The sequence below is a fragment of the Peromyscus californicus genome, unplaced genomic scaffold (genome assembly GCF_007827085.1).
Source record: "Peromyscus californicus insignis strain IS unplaced genomic scaffold, ASM782708v3 Scaffold_10__1_contigs__length_136768540, whole genome shotgun sequence".
NCBI classification, from domain to species: Eukaryota; Metazoa; Chordata; class Mammalia; order Rodentia; family Cricetidae; genus Peromyscus; species Peromyscus californicus.
Window position 1 is genome coordinate 128,032,108 of NW_026294391.1, and position 19,724 is coordinate 128,051,831.

At 36.7% G+C, this 19,724-nt stretch overlaps 1 protein-coding gene across 1 annotated transcript; it reads left to right on the plus strand.

Annotated features, from left to right (window-relative positions):
• Nucleotides 1–8,238: 8,238 nt before the first annotated feature.
• Fmr1nb (FMR1 neighbor) lies at nt 8,239–18,509 on the plus strand. The gene is made up of 6 exons (XM_052750169.1): nt 8,239–8,539; nt 11,550–11,645; nt 13,062–13,074; nt 14,951–15,093; nt 17,915–18,011; nt 18,479–18,509. The coding sequence occupies exons 1-6, from the start codon at nt 8,239–8,241 to the stop codon at nt 18,507–18,509; spliced, it is 681 nt and encodes a 226-aa protein (XP_052606129.1).
• The last annotated feature ends 1,215 nt before the right edge of the window (nt 18,510–19,724 follow it).

A 19,724-nucleotide genomic window follows, 5' to 3' on the forward strand; every position in this document is an offset into this window, starting at 1 on the left:
AGTTTCTCTGATGAGAGTTGAGGGATGCATTAAACTATGGGTATAATGGTAAGTATTTAGAGGTCAATTTAATACCACATCAATTCAGCAAAATAATATTAATACTAGGCTCTCTCTTAGGGTCTATGACCTATCTAGCCATCGATTCTTAATCTAATAATGGTGCCAGGTATGGGTTTCATATTGTGGAATGAGCCTTAAATACAGTTATTCCTATATTTCTGTTACAATTCTACCAATTGCCAGGTTAGTCATTATTATAGCTTCCTGAGTTCACAGCTGGATAAGATTGATGAATCCTCTTATCTCTAGTAGTGTGAACAACACCTTCTAGCACCTTGAAAGCTAGCCAGGAGGAATAAAGCTTCCAGATTAGTACTAGCTTGATTTCTCTATGTTCTGTAATTCAAGCATGTGGTTTCTTCAGAAATAGGGTCTTACTCTCCACTTCTAGAGGGGAACCAAGAATATTTGCAATAAATAGTCTGAGATGTTTAGTAGTCTATGGGACCCCACTGGCCAACAACTTTGAAAGAAGTAACCCCTTCCCTGTATTGGGATTTTTTTAAAAAATATATATATTTTTTTATTAAATTTAGTTTTTTGTGAGTATGTACACATACAACAACATGTGTGTAGCAGTCAGAAGACAACTTTCAGGAGTCAGTTCTCTCCTTCCACCATGTGGATCTCACAGATCAAACTCAGGTTGTCAGACTCACAGCAGACACCTATACACACTGAGCCATCTCACTGACTCACATGCTAGTCTTTTGCCTAGACATTTCTACTCAATGGTCAATGACCAAATGAAATTTCACCTCTTATTATCTTTCACTAACAACTTCAGGTTAAATGTTTCCTATCTGTGTTCTTGTGTCTCTCTTCCAGGGTCAAACATTTGTTTTTAAGAGGGTTAATTACAAGGTATTCATGGAATTCTGACTTTATTTTATACGTTTTATATGTTTGCTTCCTAGACTATGTTGGACATCTCAGAGCCAAGGGCCTCAAACTTAAACATAATAGCATCTGATTCTTTTTTTTGTGTGGGGGGGCTTTTCAAGACAGGGTTTCTCTGTGTAGAATTGGCTGTTCTGAAACTCACTCTGTAGACTAGGCTGGCTTCAGACTCATAGAGATCCACTTGCCTCTGCTTCCCAAGTGCTGAGATTATAGGCATGTGCCACCATCACCTGGTACATCCAATTCTTTTAGAAACAGTAAAGTTGAACTTGCTTAGCTGATATCCAACTTGGAGCTCAGGAAAAAGGGGGAAATTAGATGGTAAGGATTAAATTTTCATTGAAACAAAGGTGATCTCTGAAGAAAAAAAAAGTAAATATATAAATATGACATCTGGTATTAGGAGAACATAGAGCACAAAGAATGGGCATGGTAGCAGCCATCTTAGGGAATGTCTACATTTAGAAAATGGAGTGAAGATTATTAGAAAGACAAAATAGTTGAGCTTTTTCTGGCAATTTTCCAGTAAAAAACATAGTTATTGTGCAATTAATATGTGCCACTCAATACTTAGGCACTGAAAAATAAAGCAATAAATGAACGGGCATCTTTTCTTATAGAACTTGCAGGCTAGCTTTCCTTTGTTAAAGGGAGAAGATAAAAATTTCAAATGCTGAAGAGTCTGAGAAAAATAAATAATTTATTGGCTTTCAGACCTGAACATTGGAAGGTTCTGCAGGTAAAGGCTCTTGATGCCATGACAGATGATGTGAATGGGATTTCGTGGGCTCTATATGGTAGAAAGACAGAGCTAACCCTGAAAGTTGTCCTCTGACTTCCACTTGTGCCATGGAATCCACACCCATACATGAAGACAGACAGAAAGGAAGGAAGGAAGGAAGAAAGAAAGGAAGGAAGGAAGAAAGAAAGGAATGGAAAAACAACTGGAAAGGATAAGGCCAGTTGGATTCCAAACTTAAGGATAAAGGCCAAGAGGCAGATATGGTAGCTCATATCTGTAATCCCAGCATTTAGGAGGCAAAGGAAAGGATCACAAATTCAAGGCCAGGCTGGCTCACCTAGTAAGTTCCAGATTGGGCTACTTGGTGAGACTATGTCTTAAAAACAAACAAAACAAACAAAATGACAAAGGCCAAGAATTGTGATCAAAACAAAAAAGGAATTCATATTCTGGTGCTACGGTGCATAAATTGGGAATCTTGGGTATTTAGTAGGCCCCTAAAGTGCAATCAGATAATATAAGCTCCAGTAGAATGGAGAGTGACAATACTAGAACTCTGGTCTGGGGTATCAAAGAGTCTAAAAAGCTTAATGATCATTACTCTTCCTCTGGAAGTAGAAAGGAAATATCCATCTTGGGAAGAGCCTTGCTGTTGGCTTAATCAGTATGAAGCTAAACTGAGTTGGGTGGGTGTATGCACATTGAAGGTGACACTGTCTTTCACAGCCTCTGACCAACCTCTTGACACATGTGTTCATATATTATAGAATCTAGAAAACTAAAAACTAAAAACTGAATTTTTCAGATTCTCTTGCATACCAGGTTTAGGTGGTGTTTAAGTACAGCCAGTAAAATATAATTACATTATACTTAAAGGGAGATGTGATTCCACATGGAAAGGGAAACAACAAAATGGATATAATGTAACCGTGTTGATGGTGAGTCTTGAGCCAGAAATTTTTGGAGTAGTTACCTAATACCTAGAAAGAGTACAGAGTTGACTTCTGATCTCCAGCTTCTTGATGCCCTATAACAATGAAGAATTTTGGTTCCTGTGAAAATCATCTTAGAGAAACAATTTGAAAGAGGAATGACTTATTTTGGCTCTAATTTCAGAGTATTTGGTTCATCATGTAATGAGGGGTTTAGCAGCTCACATCACAGAAGCTGTCCTCTTTCAGGATGAGTCTTTCCCTCTTAGATAATTTTTTTCTAGGGATGTCCTCATAGGTGCATCCTTTGACATACTTTACTAATCTCTTAGGTACTTCTCAAGTTAATCACAGTGGCAATTGAGATAAACCATTATAAACAAGTCTCTTTTCAACTAGATGCTCAAACAAATCCCAAACTACCCAATTTCAGAAGTGATGCCCTCAAAGTCTCATGTCTGTCTTATAATGTGGAATACCTTCAGTATATCTTTAAGAGTTTCTAAAACCTTTTTTCTTGTTTTTTTTGTTTGTATTCTTTTCAATTCTATGATGTTGCCTTAGTTTAGGGGCTACATTATTGATCTATTAATCTGGGCTGGGAATTCCATGGTCAATTCTCTGTATTTTGACTAGGTGTGGCTTTCTGTAATGGTCTGCTACTGCTGTAAAAAGAAGCTTCAATGATGCCGGGTGAGAGCTGCAGTTATCTCTGGGTGTAAGAATACGTATTTAGAACACAATTAGGAATTATACTGGTTTACTAATGTGACAGTAGTACATTATCCTCCAAGATCCATGGCCTCACTATCCATGTGTAGATGGCTAGTTTTACAGTACCAAACATGATTTCTCTCCTGTTAATTGATCCTTGAGTCCAACGTTCCTGAATATATTCTTACCGTAGTTTGGATTTATCTTCCTACTTTCTACAACTCTCCTAGCTCTACCATTTATATACTTATTTAATAACTTAAACACTGCTAATATATCTTACACAAAATTGTCTCTATCAAAGAAATTCACATTCCCTGATAGAATTGCAGTAACACAGAGTCCTATTTGTCCCTCTGAGCTTCTGTTACTATCTCAACTAGGAGATGTTGGCCTAAGAGAACAATGCAATCACTCTTGAAGACCTAGTATAACACCACCTACAAGAAAGCACTCTGGATTTGAGAGTTGGAGATGCTATTTTACAGGATGTAATGTACAGTGTGAACAAGGGCAAGACACAAACAGATGATGCTATTTCTCCCATAAACATAATACATGGGCCAAAGAACAGAGTTCTGGAAAGAATGTCAGCTAATGATCTACTTGCAAAAATGTTTTCATTTTGCTTTTTTCCACAATACTGGCTTCTACTATTTTATAAACCTTTTATTTGTAATATATTACCATCACTGGAGAAACAAGAAGGTTTATTCTGGGTCATAATTTCAGAAGTTTTAGTCTTTAGTCTCTTGGTCCTGATGCTTTAAACTCTGTGGCTACATCATCATGGTGTGAGTCCATGGCAGTTAAGTTCTGCTTACCATATGAGAGCCAAGGCAAGTCCAACCAAGAAAGAGAGAGAGAGAGAGAGAGAGAGAGAGAGAGAGAGAGAGAGAGAGGAAGAAGAAGAGGAGGAGGAGGAAGAGAAGGAGGAGGAGGAAGAGGAAGAAGAAGAAGGAAGAAAGAGGCCATGGTCCCAGCACTTTCTTCAAGGACATGTCCCTAGTGACTTCAATTCCTTCCCCACCTCCTAAGAATTTCATTGCTTTCTAATAGTGCCAAAGGCTAACACTAAACCTTTGACTTGTAGATCTTCAGAACAATTTCTAAAGTGTAGCATTATTCAAGGGTAGGAGATATTTAACGTAGGAAAACAAGAATTGTTTCAATAGAATTAGAAATTGAGATTGTTACTTTTTATCTGTCAGCAAACAAATATGAAACCAATGAAAAGTCAAAGTGATTAATCTTGATTGCTGTTTACTATTATGCATTAATAATTAACCATGGCTTATTTACATTTACCAACTGAGGCATTTTTCATTATAACAAAACATATTTGTACATAGTTCCTTGCATACATGGGAGAAGTGGTAGATATCTGAAAAATGGGATTTCTGAGTCACAGAATATGTGCATATTTAATTTTATACTATGTTGTTATGGTTTAGGTTTTGAATGTCCTTTAAAACCTCATCTGTTGAAGGCTCAGTCCCCAATCTCTCAGTGTTCTGATATGAGACTTTTGTGAACTGGTTGAATCATGAAGGAACTGATGCCATGAATTGATTAATCCATTGATGGACTCATAATAAGATGACATTACTGGAAGCTGGTACAAACTTTAGGGGGTGGGGCCTAGTTAAAGAAGTAGGCCATTGGGTATGTTGTCTGGAAGGGTGAAATATGTCCTTGGACCCTTCTTTTCACTTTCTCTGTTTCCTGGTTGCTATAAGGTAAGCAGTTTTGCTGAACCACATGCTCTCTGTCATTGTAAATGTCTTACCAGATTCATCAACACAATTAACCATTGTCATAGTTACTGTTCTATTGCTGTGAAGAGACCCCATGACCAAAGCATCTCTTATAAGAAAGCATTCAATTGGAGAGTTGCTTATAGTTCAGAGGTTTAGTCCATTATCAGCATGGTGGGAAGCATAGCAGCATGCAGGCAGACATGGTGCTAGAGAGGTAATTGAGAGTTCTACATCAGGATCTGCAGGCATCAGGAAGAAAAGTGATACTGGGCTAGGCTTGAGCATCTGAAACTTCAAAGCCCACCTCCAGTGACATATTTCCTCCAATATGGCCACATCTCCTCCCACAAAGTCACATTTCCTAATAGTGACACTCCCTTGTGACCAAACATTCAAATATATGAGCCTATAGGGGCTGTTCTTATTCCAACCACCACACAAATCATAGCAGTATTTTATAAATTATCAAGTATAAATTTAAAAATATTCACTGGCTTTCCTCTTCTACCTTATACCATTGTGTTAGTCAGCTTCCCATCACTGTGACAATATACTGGAGAAAATCAATTTAAAGAAGGAAAAATTTATTTTCATTCATGATTTCAGAGATAGTTGACTTTAGTGGTTTGAATAAGAATGGCCTCCATAGGCTTATGTATTTGAATGTTTGGTCACAAGGGAGTGTCATTATTAGGAAGTATGGCTTTGTTGGAGTAGGTATAGTCGTATTGAAGGACATGTGTCCCTGGGAATGGACTTTGAGTTTTCAGATGCTCAAGCCTGGCCCAGTGTTACTATCTCATCCTGCTGCCTGCCAATCTGGATGTAAGAATTCTCAGCTCCTTCTTTAGTACTATATCTACCTGCATGCCATGTCCCACAATGATGATAATGGACTAAACCTCTGAGCCACCCCAATTAAATGTTTTCCTTTATAAGAGTGGTCATGGTCATCGTGTCTCTTCACAGCAATATGACACTGACTAAAACAGTACAAACATGCTCCCCATATTTCATGTGTTAAAGTCATAATCCCAGAAGTTATATACTAATGGAATTTGGGCATGGAACCTTTGGAATAATTTGGATTATGGCTGCATTCACAACTTTATAAGAGATCTATCATCCTGCTTTCCTTCAAGCTGTAATGTTGCCCATAGTGTTATGATGCAGGATAAGCATAATTACTAGATACTGCACAGATGCTGCTGCCATGCTCTTTAATGTGAATAAAACAAGCAAGTATCTTTTCTTTATAATTTTACAGTAAAAATATTTTGTTATAGAACTTGAAAATGGACAAGACGGATAGTGCACTGATTTTTTTTGTGGTATTAATCTTGCATTAGTGTTGTGCATACTTGGAAATGCTCACATCTGGGTTTCTTGCATTATGGTGTAGACTGCTTGGGAATATTGCATTGTATAAGAACCGTTAGGCCTTAATTGTTTAAAAAAAAAACTCCCAAATGCTAGTAAGTCATAGGATGCCAGAAGTGGAAGATATCTTCACAGTCAGGCTGTCGATAGCTCATAATTGGTACAGGGGGAAAACAAGTCTAAGACTGCTTAACTTGTGAGGTAGTCAGAGTTGAGTTCCCATCCTCTAGCTTGGTCTTCTGAGCCCTCAGAGTAGTTTGGTGGTACCTGCTCATATATTCAATTTTATTTTTCATATGTGCTAGAACATGAATAAAGTTGTTGTTGGGAGGCAGTTTTTCATGGGTCTTTTGAGTTTCTGCATAGTCTTGCATCTTATGCTGGCATCTGTGAAACTTCCACTACACTGCTACTTGAAAGTAGGGAGCAAAATCTCAGATACTTCATGGCTCCTCCCAGTTGCAAGCAGTTCTTTCAGAAGTTGTTAGGAAGTATTTTGGGATAGTTGTGTTCTGTTTAAATTATTTTTAGAGATGTTGAGGCAAAAGAAAACAGCAAAACAAAAATAAAAGAAATGGCAAGCAGATTATAACCTTGTCAGAACCTGTAATTAAAGTAAAGGTCATTGTAAAATATTCCCAGGCATTATGGTTGGGTAGGAATGTGTGATAAATTTAAATGACTGTTTGAATAGGAAAATTTTCCCATTTCTCCTTTAATGCAACATCTACTAATTTTGCAGAGAATGATAGAAAAAAATTACTAGAAAGTGAGTATATACCATAAGGATAAAGATGGAAATGTAATTGAGGGGAGTATTTTTCACATCTCTTCTAAACCCAAATGAATTAAGGTAATAGTAATGGAAGTATCACCTAAAAGAACCTTTGACTTAAAGCAAAAGAGTTAATGGGATTTGCCCATGGGCCAGATACTAGAGCTAGAAAAAGTGGTATAGACCATGTGAAACACCCCATTTTGCATATGACACATTCAGATCTAGTAAGAGAAGGGTGTCAAGTTCATAGATCACAACGATGGTAATAAAATACAAGTGTTCTTAAGCATTGTGTAATATTTCTCATTATTTTTGTTTATGTACTTTTGCTTATTTGTAACTCAATTTTAGGGTCACTGGAAGGAAAATATCCCTTTATCCCACTTTTAAGGTCCTACTATATGATTGTCTGTTGACTATCTGCCATACTGAGTCTAGATACCAAGGTGTGGCAACTGATTGAGGTTCACTGAATTTTATATAATAACAATTTTGTTTAAAGATCAACTTTTCGGTAATGGCCACTACAAGTGACTAATTATAGTGACTGTAACAACTGCAGTACAATTAGGAATGTTAAGAGGAATTAGAAGCTTGACTGGAAACCTGAATTTCAGTTATTTATTTTTGATATACAATCAGCAGCAATACTACTGGTATACATGCTATAAAACTCCTTCACTTATTCAGCAAGCAGTTATACACATGTATAATGTGCATAAGTGGAGTGGAAGTGCTTAAAACACCATCCACTCACAGGGTTAAAATGACTAGGTCTATGGAAGACTACAGAAAACGTCACGCGGAAGGAATGAGCCTCAGATATCGCGAGACCTGCTACTGTAGTGACTGTCACGAGAGCTCCAAGTTCCATGAGAATTTCAAATCCCACGAGAAGTTGATTGTTGAGGTTCTGGGTAGCCCATAAGGAGTGCGGTGTTACTTCTGGCAGGTCAATTCCAAACAATGCCTTCGAATCTCAGGCCAAAGCAGGGGAGAAATAGATCCAAGAACCGGACTTTCCTCCATGGAGCACGTTGGAAGATAGCAGTTGCTGATAGCCGGTACAGAAGAAAGAATCCTGCCCTCAGGGTGTATCCAGGAGCTCCGGGTTCTGGCCAGAGGGTCAACATGGCGGCTGGCCCTCAGTTTGGCTTCTGTTCTGCAGTACGTCAGTGTTTGCAAAATATGTGGGCCCACAGGCACTTGGGCCTGTTTTTGCTTTTGCTCTGGACTCTGGTGATCCTGTTCTATCTTGTGAGCACTGGTAAGTGTTGATTCTAGGCTAGATAAGGTGTGACAGGAGCTTGGGAATTTTGAGGGAGGTGAGAACAAGTGTGGGGCAGAGTGATGGGTTGTGCCTGGGAAGGAATTAGGGAAAAAAGGGGGTGATTGAGGTACTAGTCGGTAGGAGTAATGGGACCAAAGGTGTCAGAGTGAGACAGAGGGCCAGGGGAATTGATAGAGACTAAGGGGGTTAGTGAGACAGGGATAGAGGGGATGAGGCAGGAATAGGGCTGAGGTGGGGACAGTGATTGCAGGGGCATGTAAGGTTGGGCTGGGTTGCTGGGGTAGGGATTCAGGGGTGAGGCAGGGATGGAGGTGATTAAAATGTGTGAGGTGATTGAGGGTTTGAGTCCAGTGTTGAAATGTGTGAGGGAATTTTTGAGAGGGTAAGGAGGATTGAGGGAGAGACCCATATTGAGGTTGAAGTAGGATTGAGGATGTGAGGTGGGATACCTTGCTCAGCCTTGATACAGGGGGGAAGAGCTTACTTAGTCCTGCCTCGACTTGATATGTCATGTGTTGTTGACTCCCATGGGAGGCCTTTCTGAGAAGTGGACAGGAGTAGGGGGTGGGGACAGGAGGAGAGGAGGGAGGGGAAATTGTGGTTGGTATGTAAAATAAATTTAAAAAACCCTTGACCTCACACACTACCTTTTATAAAATGCCTGTCCTTTTTTAGGGCTAAATAGTATTTCATTGTATGGATTTATACATATGTGTATACACACATTTTACATTTGTGTGTGTGTATATATATATTTATCAAGTATAACAAATTTGTGTTGTTTCTTACCTTTCTGTTACAAATAATGCTTCTATGAGCCTTTATGTATAAATTATTGTGTGGCTATATTAATAACTTAGAATGGAACTACATATTGAATTTTCTGAGGAAGCCATAGATAGATTTATCATGACTGAATCATTTATGTCTCTGTCAGCAGTGTTGAACATTTGTTGTTCCTCTCCCTTTGTGATGATAGCATCCTGATAGCCATAAAGTGGGTATCTTGCTTCGATTTTGACTTGCATTTCTCCAATGACTAATGATGCTGAACATCTTTTCATGTGTTTGGTGACGTTTGTTTAACCTTGGAAAAAGTTTCTTTTAAAAAGATGCCCATTTTAAATGTATTTTTTAAATTTTAATACATTTTAAGATTTTTTTGTGTTCTATATATTGGATGATTGTCCAAGAATATGATTTGCAAGTATTTCCTCCAATTCTGTAGATTGTCTTTTCACTTTCTTCATAATATCCATAATGTCTTTGTTTTATTTGAAATGGCCTTGCTACTTAGCCTAGGTTATGCTGAAACTTGTCAAGATCCTTCTGCTTCTGTCCCTCACAGGCTGGAATTACAGGCATGGGATACCATGTCCAACATAATGTTCTTAGATGTATAAAAATTTAAATTTCTGTGAATTCCAATTTATGTTTTTTCTTTGGTTGTTTGGTCCTTCAGTGTCATATCTAAGTAGCCATTGCCAAAACCAAGGTCATGAATATTATTTCTGTTTTCTTCTAAGAATTTTAAAGTTTTAGTTCTCAAGTTTGGATTGTTGGCCCATTTGTATTAATTTTTATATATGGTATGTGTAAAGATTAAGCTAACTTATTTTACCTTTTGCATGCAACTAATCAATTGTTCCAATATCTCAAAAAGTTTTTAAAAAGTTATTTAATTTTTTTTTTTTTGTGTGTGTGTGTATGTGCATGTTTGTATCGGGGTGTCTTAGAATCCAGAAGAGAATATCAGATACCCTGGAGCTAGAGTTAACAGACAGGTGTGAGCATCCCAACATGGGTACAGGAATCTGAACTCTGGTCCTCTGAAATAGTAAAAAGTGCTCATATTACTGAGCACCTCACTAGCCCCTGTTGTTGCTATTGGGAGTGTATGTGAGTGAATGGATGTTTGTGCATACCATAGTCTGCATATGGAGGTTCAGAGGACAACTTCAGAGAGTCAAGTCAGTTCTTTTCTTCCTGCCTTTATACCTTACCTTCCAAGGATCAAACTCAGGTTGTCAGGCTTGTTTTGCAAGTGCTTTTACCAATGCCCCATCTTGCTAGCACCAGATCAGATTGTTTTATTTTGGCTACCCAATTGGCTAATGATAACAAAGGGTATGAGAGTACAAGAAAAGTGGCATTTAGCTGTACTATTAGTAGTAGTATGCTTCAGGGTTCTACTGGAAAGTAATAGCCCAGTGGTACAATGTGTGAGGCCCTGGGATTAATTAGGAGCACCAAAAATAAATCACCAAACAAAACAAACAACAAAATAAGAATTTATCAAAAATTCTTTTTAAATATTAGCAAATATATAGCTCTAATAATAATAGTACAAGCAGATGATAATCATTGTAATGTTCTTTAAAATAAAAATGAATTAAGAACAACATAAATGTTTTCCTAGATAGTAATTCAGCTATATAAAGGAATTCTGAGGCATAAAGAGACTATTGAGAAATATTTTTTCTTATATGGAATAGAATTATGCAAATGAATCTAAAATTGGATTCTCTGTAATAGAATGAAAGAGGGATAAGAAATGCTTTCTGTATCTTTGTGTGTGAGGATATCAGCATACTTGTCAAGACTTCATTATGTAGGTTCTGATTTAGTTGGGATGCATAATGTTTCTGATTTTTCTTTTTTTTGTTCCTAATTTTTCCACTGATAAACCTTTAAACACTAAGCTCTTTGTTAGGCAAATTTGTTATTTAAGTCATTGTCCAGTAGGCCAATGGAATGTGTGAGCCTATATGTTAAATATTTGTTCATTTGAATACTTTTTCTGTTTTGTAGCAGAATCACAATCTGATTATCAGTGCTATTTACACTGTTACAAGATTAAAATGCAACATCTGTTATATTTCCATAATTAGTTTAAGCAAAGGTTAGTTACTATTAAAGCTTCATTGAAAATGATAAATGCTTCTATATACTGGGATTAATAATTTCACTTATTTACACTTCTCAGATTCTGTGTCTCCAAAAGAGAAATTGCAAAGGCACAGTAAAGCTCCAGAACGTGGATCCAACTGGGAATTTCTGTTGAACTTTTTCTTTCCAACAAGTAAGTTGTTGATTTATGTATGTATGTGTGTGTGTGTGTGTGTGTGTGTGTGTGTGTGTGTGTGTGTGTGTATGTATGTATGTATGTATTAACTTAATGTCCTTGTTTTAAAAAGAGTAGTTAAGTAATCAGGAAGCAGACTTTTCTCAACATTGGAGTGGAACAGACCTGAATTGAGCTCTGGCTCTGCCCTTGGCCTTAGGCAAGACAATCTCTCGGGATATCAGGAAAAATACCCCAGGAATTGTGAGGATGACCTGGGACAATAATTGCAAGGTGAATGTGACAGATTAAGGCTTAAGTTTGTAATTTTTCATAAAATAGTTTTCCTTAAAGCTTTTATAATTTACTGTAAAATTGATGTCTTCTGTGGCATTAAGCAGTGGCACTGTTGTTATGGAGTAAACCAGATGTTTTCCCATCAGTGTTAATAATAAAAAGTCCAGGTTTCAAGTCACATCATATTGTGATCTGTAATGGTGTTTTTTTTTTTATCAAGCACATGATAACCCTTGAGAATTATTAACCACAAATAAACGTTTTATTTTGTACAGCATGTGATCACCTTTGAAAGTGAAGTTTCTCATAAATTGGCATGATAAATATTTTACTAAAACCTATGTAGAATTTATTTTAAGAAAATCTGTTATACTTATCTAAACACAAAATTGAATCCATTGTTTAATTCCAGATCGCACCATTCAACTCTTCGGTGGAAAAATCTCTGTATGCTTCTCTAGTGATTTCATCAAATATAAAATAGCTATTGTAACACCTGCTACCTATGAGAATAGCAAAATAAATTAAAGCTACTGCCATAGGCAAGTTGAATGAACAAGAAAATAAACCTGGGAAGGTGTTATGTTGAATAGGCTAAAAGAAGGGCTTACTGAGTACAACAGTAAGTGACAGTTTAAGCTTTAGAGCTTTGACAACAGAAATAAATGGTCAAACACTTGTCCACTTATCTAGGTTGTTTACAGTAATACAAAAAGTGAAGTGGCCTTTACAATGGTCCAAATGAGATTTGTTTATTTATTTTAATTTTAATTTTCCTAACCTAACACAAGAAATCAAAATCAATTGTTTAAAAACTTTTTCCTCAAATCGAATTGTTTCTTCTTCCTCCCTTCATTCTCTCCTCCTTCCCTCCATTACTTCCTTTTGATTTTTTTAAAGATTTTATTTATTTACAATGTATACAATCTTTTTTAAAGATTTATTTATTTATTATGTACACAGTGTTCTGTCTGCATATATGCCTGTATGCCAGAAGAGGGCGCCAGACCTCATTACAGATGGTTGTGAACCACCATTTGGTTGCTGGGAATTGAACTCAGGACCTCTAGAACAACAGCCAGTGCTCTTAACCACTGAGTCATTCTCTCCAATCCTTCCTTTTATTGTTTTTGACAGGAACTGACATAGCCAAGGATAACCCTCAAATTCTTTATGTAGCCAAGAATGATATTAAACTTCTGTTCCTTCTGCCTTCATCTCCCAAATGCTAGAATTATAGTCACATGCCACCAAGTCTGGTTTTATGTGGTGCTAGGGATCCAACCGAGGCAATACGTACATTAGGCAAGCATTTTATCAACTAGCCACATTTCTAGGCTGGCAGGCAGGCCTCCCTCCCTCCCTCCCTCCTTCTCTCTCTCTCTCTCTCTCTCTCTCTCTCTCTCTCTCTCTCTCTCTAAGAAACATTAGATGTAGAATGATCTACATACTTGAAAACAGAGGATTAATATTTATCAATTGTACATGTTGTCTTTTTTGAAAACTAATTATGGAATACCTAATGGAAAGGATTTTGAGTATTTCCAACACAAACAAATGATACATGTTTAAGGTGATACATATACCAGTTACTTCAGAATAACCATCACACACATACTATGTACATATGTACATATATATTTATATATTTATTGCAAGGTCACTGTGCCCCATAAATGTATACAATTATTATGTGTCAGTTAAGGATAGTTTTTGTGATTCTGAAATGTTCCTTTATATATATATATATATGGTTTTTTTAATTAGCTTTTTAAAAGTAGCATATAAAGGAATAGGTTCTAGTATGGCATTCTCATTCTTAGTTTGTTTATTTTTTGATCTTCTTTTCCAGTCTTATTCCTCGGCTCACTTCAGTAACAACCTTTTGCCTCGTCATAAATATTCTTGTTTGTATCCATTTATTTTTATTATTTTTGATCATGTGTCTATGTGTTGGTGTATGTTTATATATACATGTGTGCAAATGCCCAATGAAAGAAAAGGAAGTGGACTCCCCGGGAGCTAGAGATATAAGCAGCTGTAATAGTACATGCATGCTTTTAACCTCTAAGCTATCTCAAGCTCCCACATATATTCTATTTACTTGTTTTCCTTCTTTTGCCCACTCGTTAAGACCTCGTTTTACCCCCTGTCATAAATCTCCTTTCTAGTTTCATACCCATCACATATTCACACAGATACAAAAATTTTAAAAAAGATAAGATGTGTGTATGAGAAAGAACATGTAGCATTTGTTTTTCTGAATTTGGGTTACTTAATCGAATAATTTCTAGTTCCCTCTATTTTTCTGTAAATGTCGTGATTTCAGAATTACAAAAAGTATTCTTAACCGCTATTTAGTTCCTTCTGTATTATATTTGTGTCACTACCATTCCCCTCATAGCTTATAGTTCTTTTCTTAAAGTTATCTAACACATAAAATTCATTTTTATTCTCATAAATACAATTTTAGATATGAAAATGATGAATTTTAGACAGTGGAATATATTACTTAAAGTATCTCAGGCAACTTTTAAAACTATCTTACCACAGTAGGGATTTAGTTCTATTCATAAAATGTCTGCCTAGCATGCACAAAGCCGTGAGTTTGAGCTCTAGCACTGCATGGAGACTGGGTATGGTGGTGTACATCTATAATCCTAGCAGTCAGGAGATTGAGGCAGGAGGATCTGGAGTTCAAAGCCATCTGTGGCGGGATAGAGAATTTGATATATAGGTCACCTTGGGTACTGGAGACCTGGTCTCAAAAAGATACCTTATTAGCAATTTATGTATTTCTACAGTTTTAACTATTAGTATTTAACTATTAGAATTAACTAAGTGTACTATTAAATAACTGATAATTTAAACTTGTATTTTCTCATTTTAACGTTAGAATTCATCATTATTTATATTTTTTAATGTACTGTGTTGAATGTTTTTCTTTTTCTTTTGCTTTGTATTTATTTGATTATGAAAAGTGTTTATTAATCATGCTAACTATTCTTTCTTGGATTCCTATCTTTGAAAGCATGCATCATAAGGGAGAATCAGGAGGTAGTGGCTTGTAATAAGCAGCCGTATCTTAGCAAGACTGAATGTTTAAGATTCAAGTGCTGCTTTTCATCATCTGGGACCAAAATGAGGTGCTACGCCCCACTAAGAGATAGTAAGTAGATCATGTCTCATTCATTTATTTGCTTTAAATACTGGAAAAAAATAGAAAAACACTGAAATAAATAGATTGCAAAGTTTTAAGTACATCTTTAGATTTTCCAGCTTAACATTTCCCAGGAATTCCCAAACCAAGACCAATGGTATCAGTAGAAATTCTGTGATAGTTCCCTAGCAGTTTCTGTTTAGTCCTTAGATGATAACTATTCAGAATTAGTCTAACCTGTTCAGTAAGTTCAGTCACTCTCCCTTTTCTTTCAATGCATCTAAGCTGCTGTATGAGGTCTGACTCTCTGCCTGAGAGAAGGTACTAGAAAGGTGTAAAAAAGAGTATAGTATGTTCCTTTCTTGCTGCTATGACACAGACGCCTGACAGAAACTTGAAGAAGGGTTCATTTTACTCACTGTTTCAGAGGGTTCAGTCTATAGCTGCTTGGCTCTGTGTATTTCAGCAGAACATCATGGTAGTTAGAACACATCATGGAGGAAGGAGAGTGAGCCATTTCATGACCAACTAGGAATCAGAGGTGGAGAATACAAGAGGCTGTGACATGATGTAGTTGTTCTACTTGGGCCTTACCCCTGCTTTTCACTGCCTTCCAGTGCCATTAGTAAACTGTAAGTCTCAAAAGTGATTAAAGCATTCATTAATTACAGGAGAGCCTTTGCTAATCTGTCTTACATTAATCTGTAATACAGATACATTGAGAGGTGTGCTTCACTAAATCTTTTAGGCTTTTCTGAATCCAAAGTCAATTGCCAGTTAACATTTACTATCACAGGGAGTTATCCCTTCTCACTCATGGTGAAGAGTCTTAGATGGTATTCCTATACCAAAAGCAAGATTAACAGGAGAAGAACATCACAAATTTATTTAACCAGTTTTATGTGACACTGAGGCTTTTGAAATAAGAGCCGGTGATACAAGGTAACATTTAATATACTTAGATTCCCTGAAGCACAGACACATGTAGAAATGATTGGACAAAGAGAGTGTGATTTAAATGAGGACATCTGAGAAGGTCTGTCCAGATTTTTAATGTCCTCTCTGTATAGCATTCCTTCCTCCCAGGTATTCACCTCTGGGCCCTTTTGAAATAGAGATCCTGTGACCTAGTAAGTCAGGGATTTCTTTCTTTTTGTTCTCTCCCTCTTCTCTTCTACCACTTTTGTTTGTTTGCTTGTTTTTGTGTTTTGAAATGTGGTCTCATGAAGCTCATACTTGCCTCAAATTTGCTATGTAGTTGAGGATGACCTTGAACTTCTCATTTTCCTATCTCAGAACCTCAAATGTTCAAATTATAGTCATGTGCCACAGTCCCCATCTGGTAATAGAATTTCTTTATCTTCAGGATTGAAAGGCAGGGGAAGATCAGAGTAATAGTTTTGAGCTTGTGGCTGGCTTTGGGAAAAAGAACTGCTTTCTATGACCTGTCTTGTTGTGAATAAATTCGAATTTCTCTGGCTTTTCCTCTGGGGGAGAGAAGAGTAGGAGATAGGAAGCCAGGTGAAAATCAGAAAGAAATTTGACTTTTTCTTTTCTTTTTTTCTGAGACAGGAGTCTCCTGCATTCTAGTCTGGCTGTGAACTTTCTATATAGCAGGTGATGACCTCGAGTTTTCAGTGATATTATAGACATGCACTACCACACCTAATTTATGTGGTGCTAAAGGTCAAACCTAGGGCTTCATGCATACTAAACAAGCACTCTACCAACTCCTGGGCTTCTAAGGCTGCATCTGAGGCCTTTCTCCTGGGTTATCATATCTGCTTAGTCATAATAACACCAGTTAGGCTTGCCTTAGCTTAATTTTTTGATATTAGTTTCTCTTCCTGTGTCAAGTTATTCCCATTTACCTTGTGTTCATCAGCTTGCCATGTAGCAATAGATGTAATGTTTCCTGTTAGCTGTCTTTAGTAGCTTTTCTTTGTTCTGTTTCTTTTAGAATAATCCAAAGCAAAATTATCCTCTTAAGATTTTTCTTTCTTTCTGAAGTTAAAGAAATAACACCATCTTTTTTTTTCTCCTACTTTCACTTGCTAGTGGGGACAAATTATTTGTTGGTTCCATGATGAATGTATGGGATGTGATAGAGCACTAAGAAATAACAGGATCCATGAAAGACAATAGCTTAGGTTTATATATGGCTCCTCTTCAACTTAGAGCTCTCTGTTGTACATCTAGTATTAATGATGAAAACTAAAGCCTGATCATGAATATAGTATTGAAGTTTTAATGTTGTCATGTTGTATTTATAATTCATTAATCAGTTTACTGTTTCTATTATGTGTGAAGAAACATTTGGTTCTTTTAATGAAAAAAAATTGATCCGTAACTTAAAATTCCCCAGTCATATTAGAAGGCATTTCCCAATGCATATGAGGCTAAAGTATGCTTATTCACCTGCAGACTGTGTTTGAGTGCTTTATATTTTGGAAGTAAACACTGAAGAAGCCATTTCTTTACCAAGTTAACTGTTCATAGATTGATTTGTTCTTCAGATACTCTTAGGATGTAGAACTTATGGCCATAGAACAAGTACATTTAGGGCCATACAAAGAATCCAATATTATGAAACATAATCTGCCAACGAAAACAGCCTCATTATTTTGTTAAGGTATTGTTGGTGGGCACATTTTGAAAGTAGCTTTTAGTTGCATTTCAAGAACTCCTACCTGAAGCATAACAAGGAGGTTCACCGTTCACTTTACTTTATTAATAAAACTGATAGTTTTTTATAAATACTTTATAAAATAGTTCAGATTTGCTTCTTTTGCCGAGGCATAAAAGTAACAAGATATAATTAAACCAACAGAGCCCACACAGATGCTCCGGGTGTTTGGATTCGCTGTGACCAGCATGATAATCCTGGGATTTCTTCCTATGTATTGCTGCTCTCTTTGCCAGAGGAGGTAGGCAAACATAAACCTTTACTTGCTGATTGCTGACTATATGTGGATATTTGTGTGTTGACACATTTCTTCCATTGCTTTAAATATGAAGGGATAATGTTTGGATTCATTTTTTGGGAAAAAAAACTAAAAATAAAATTAGAAATTTTTCTTTTAAAGACATGATATTTTTTCACAAATATAAAATGTCCTGTTTAATAGGCTTTGTTTATTTTATCATCAAACAAAATCCCAACTGGAAGGAAAAAGAAGTCTGCAAGCTGGAGATATGTGGAGTTGGGGTAGCTATTAAATACAAATGAGAGGGATTTCTGGAAGTTGTAGGCTGCCAGGGGTCTTCTATCCTTGGTCTTAAAACATTGGTCTGTCTTTAACATAAGTTATGTCAGATTTTTTCTTAGAGACTTATACAAAATACCAATGGAAAACTAGCACTTGATGTTTCCAAATTTGTTCATTTTTTGTAGATCCCCACCCACTGAAGCAGAATGGGTGTGACGGTACACAGCAACCAGAATGAGCATAAAAAGTGAGGTGGGGGGTATAACTTAATGGCATAGTACTTCTTTTGCATGAGGCCCAAGGGTTCAGTTCCCAGAATTGGAAAAAAATGTTAGAGAGTTGGGAACATAGCATTTAGAGAAATCCCACATTCAGATTCAAGTATGGATCAGCACAGGCATGACTGAGAACAAGTGCTTCCTTCAGTTTTCTGGGAAAAGTTTTGGTTGCATATTAAGCATTTGTGATGTTTTTACACTTTATTTTTTTTTTCCATAGGGATCATCAAGGTTTCAGTTATCACTTTAGCAGACGTGTGTGTGTGTGTGTGTGTGTGTGTGTGTGTGTGTGTGTGTGTGTGTATGTGTGTTTGTAGTACTGAGGATTGAATGTAAGACTGTGTGATAAGAAAGTGCTTCATTGCTAAGGGAAGTGCTGTACCATAAAGCTATGTCTCCACTCTTAATTTCCAGTCAGAGTCTCATTGAGTTGTCCACTCTGACTTTGAACTTACTATGTAGTTCAGGTTGGCCTTGTACTTTTGATTTTCCTTCCTCAGCCTCTGCATATCTGTGATAATAAGCTTGTATGACAAGGTGTAACTTTAATAGATCATTTCGAATTCTTCTGTTAAGTCACAACATTTTTACTATTCTCACTTGCATCCAAGCCAATTCTTTTTCTCAGATTTCATTTAGCTTCAAATTTTGAGTGGATAATTTTCTGTGTGTATAGTATATTCTCATGTGTATGAGGGTGCATGTGCCTGTGCTTGTGAGGAGGCCAGAGGATTTTAGATGTTATGGTCTATCACTTTCTGCCTTATTCATTTGAGACAGACTGAGGTTACAGGTGTACAAGGTCAGTCTGCCTTTTTTTAAATGTTACTGTTAATAACCAAACCCAGATCCTGTGCTTGTATACAAGAACTCTTACTTGAGTGTATGGTTTCTACTTCCCACTCTCTTTCTTTAAGTATAGTCGTTTCATCTTTTTCAAAAAAATTATTTATTTATTTGTGTGGGTATTTTGTCTGCATGCATGTCTGTTCCACGTACATGCTTGGTGCCCAAGGAGGCCAGAGGAGAGCATCAAATCTCCTAGGACTGGAGCTATATAGATGGTTGTAAGCCACCTTGTGTGTTGCTTGGAATTAAACTCATGTCCTCTGGAAGAGCAGCCAGTGCTCTTAACCACTGGGCAGTCTTTCTA

What these genes read in the sequence shown, in the direction of transcription:
- Fmr1nb (XM_052750169.1), top strand. Translation starts at nt 8,239, where the DNA reads ATGCCTTCGAATCTCAGGCCAAAGCAGGGGAGAAATAGATCCAAGAAC. An exon ending in GTTCTATCTTGTGAGCACTG is followed by an intron (nt 8,540 to 11,549) that starts GTAAGTGTTGAT and finishes TACACTTCTCAG; the next exon opens with ATTCTGTGTCTCCAAAAGAG. An exon ending in CTACGCCCCACTAAGAGATA is followed by an intron (nt 15,094 to 17,914) that starts GTAAGTAGATCA and finishes TTAAACCAACAG; the next exon opens with AGCCCACACAGATGCTCCGG.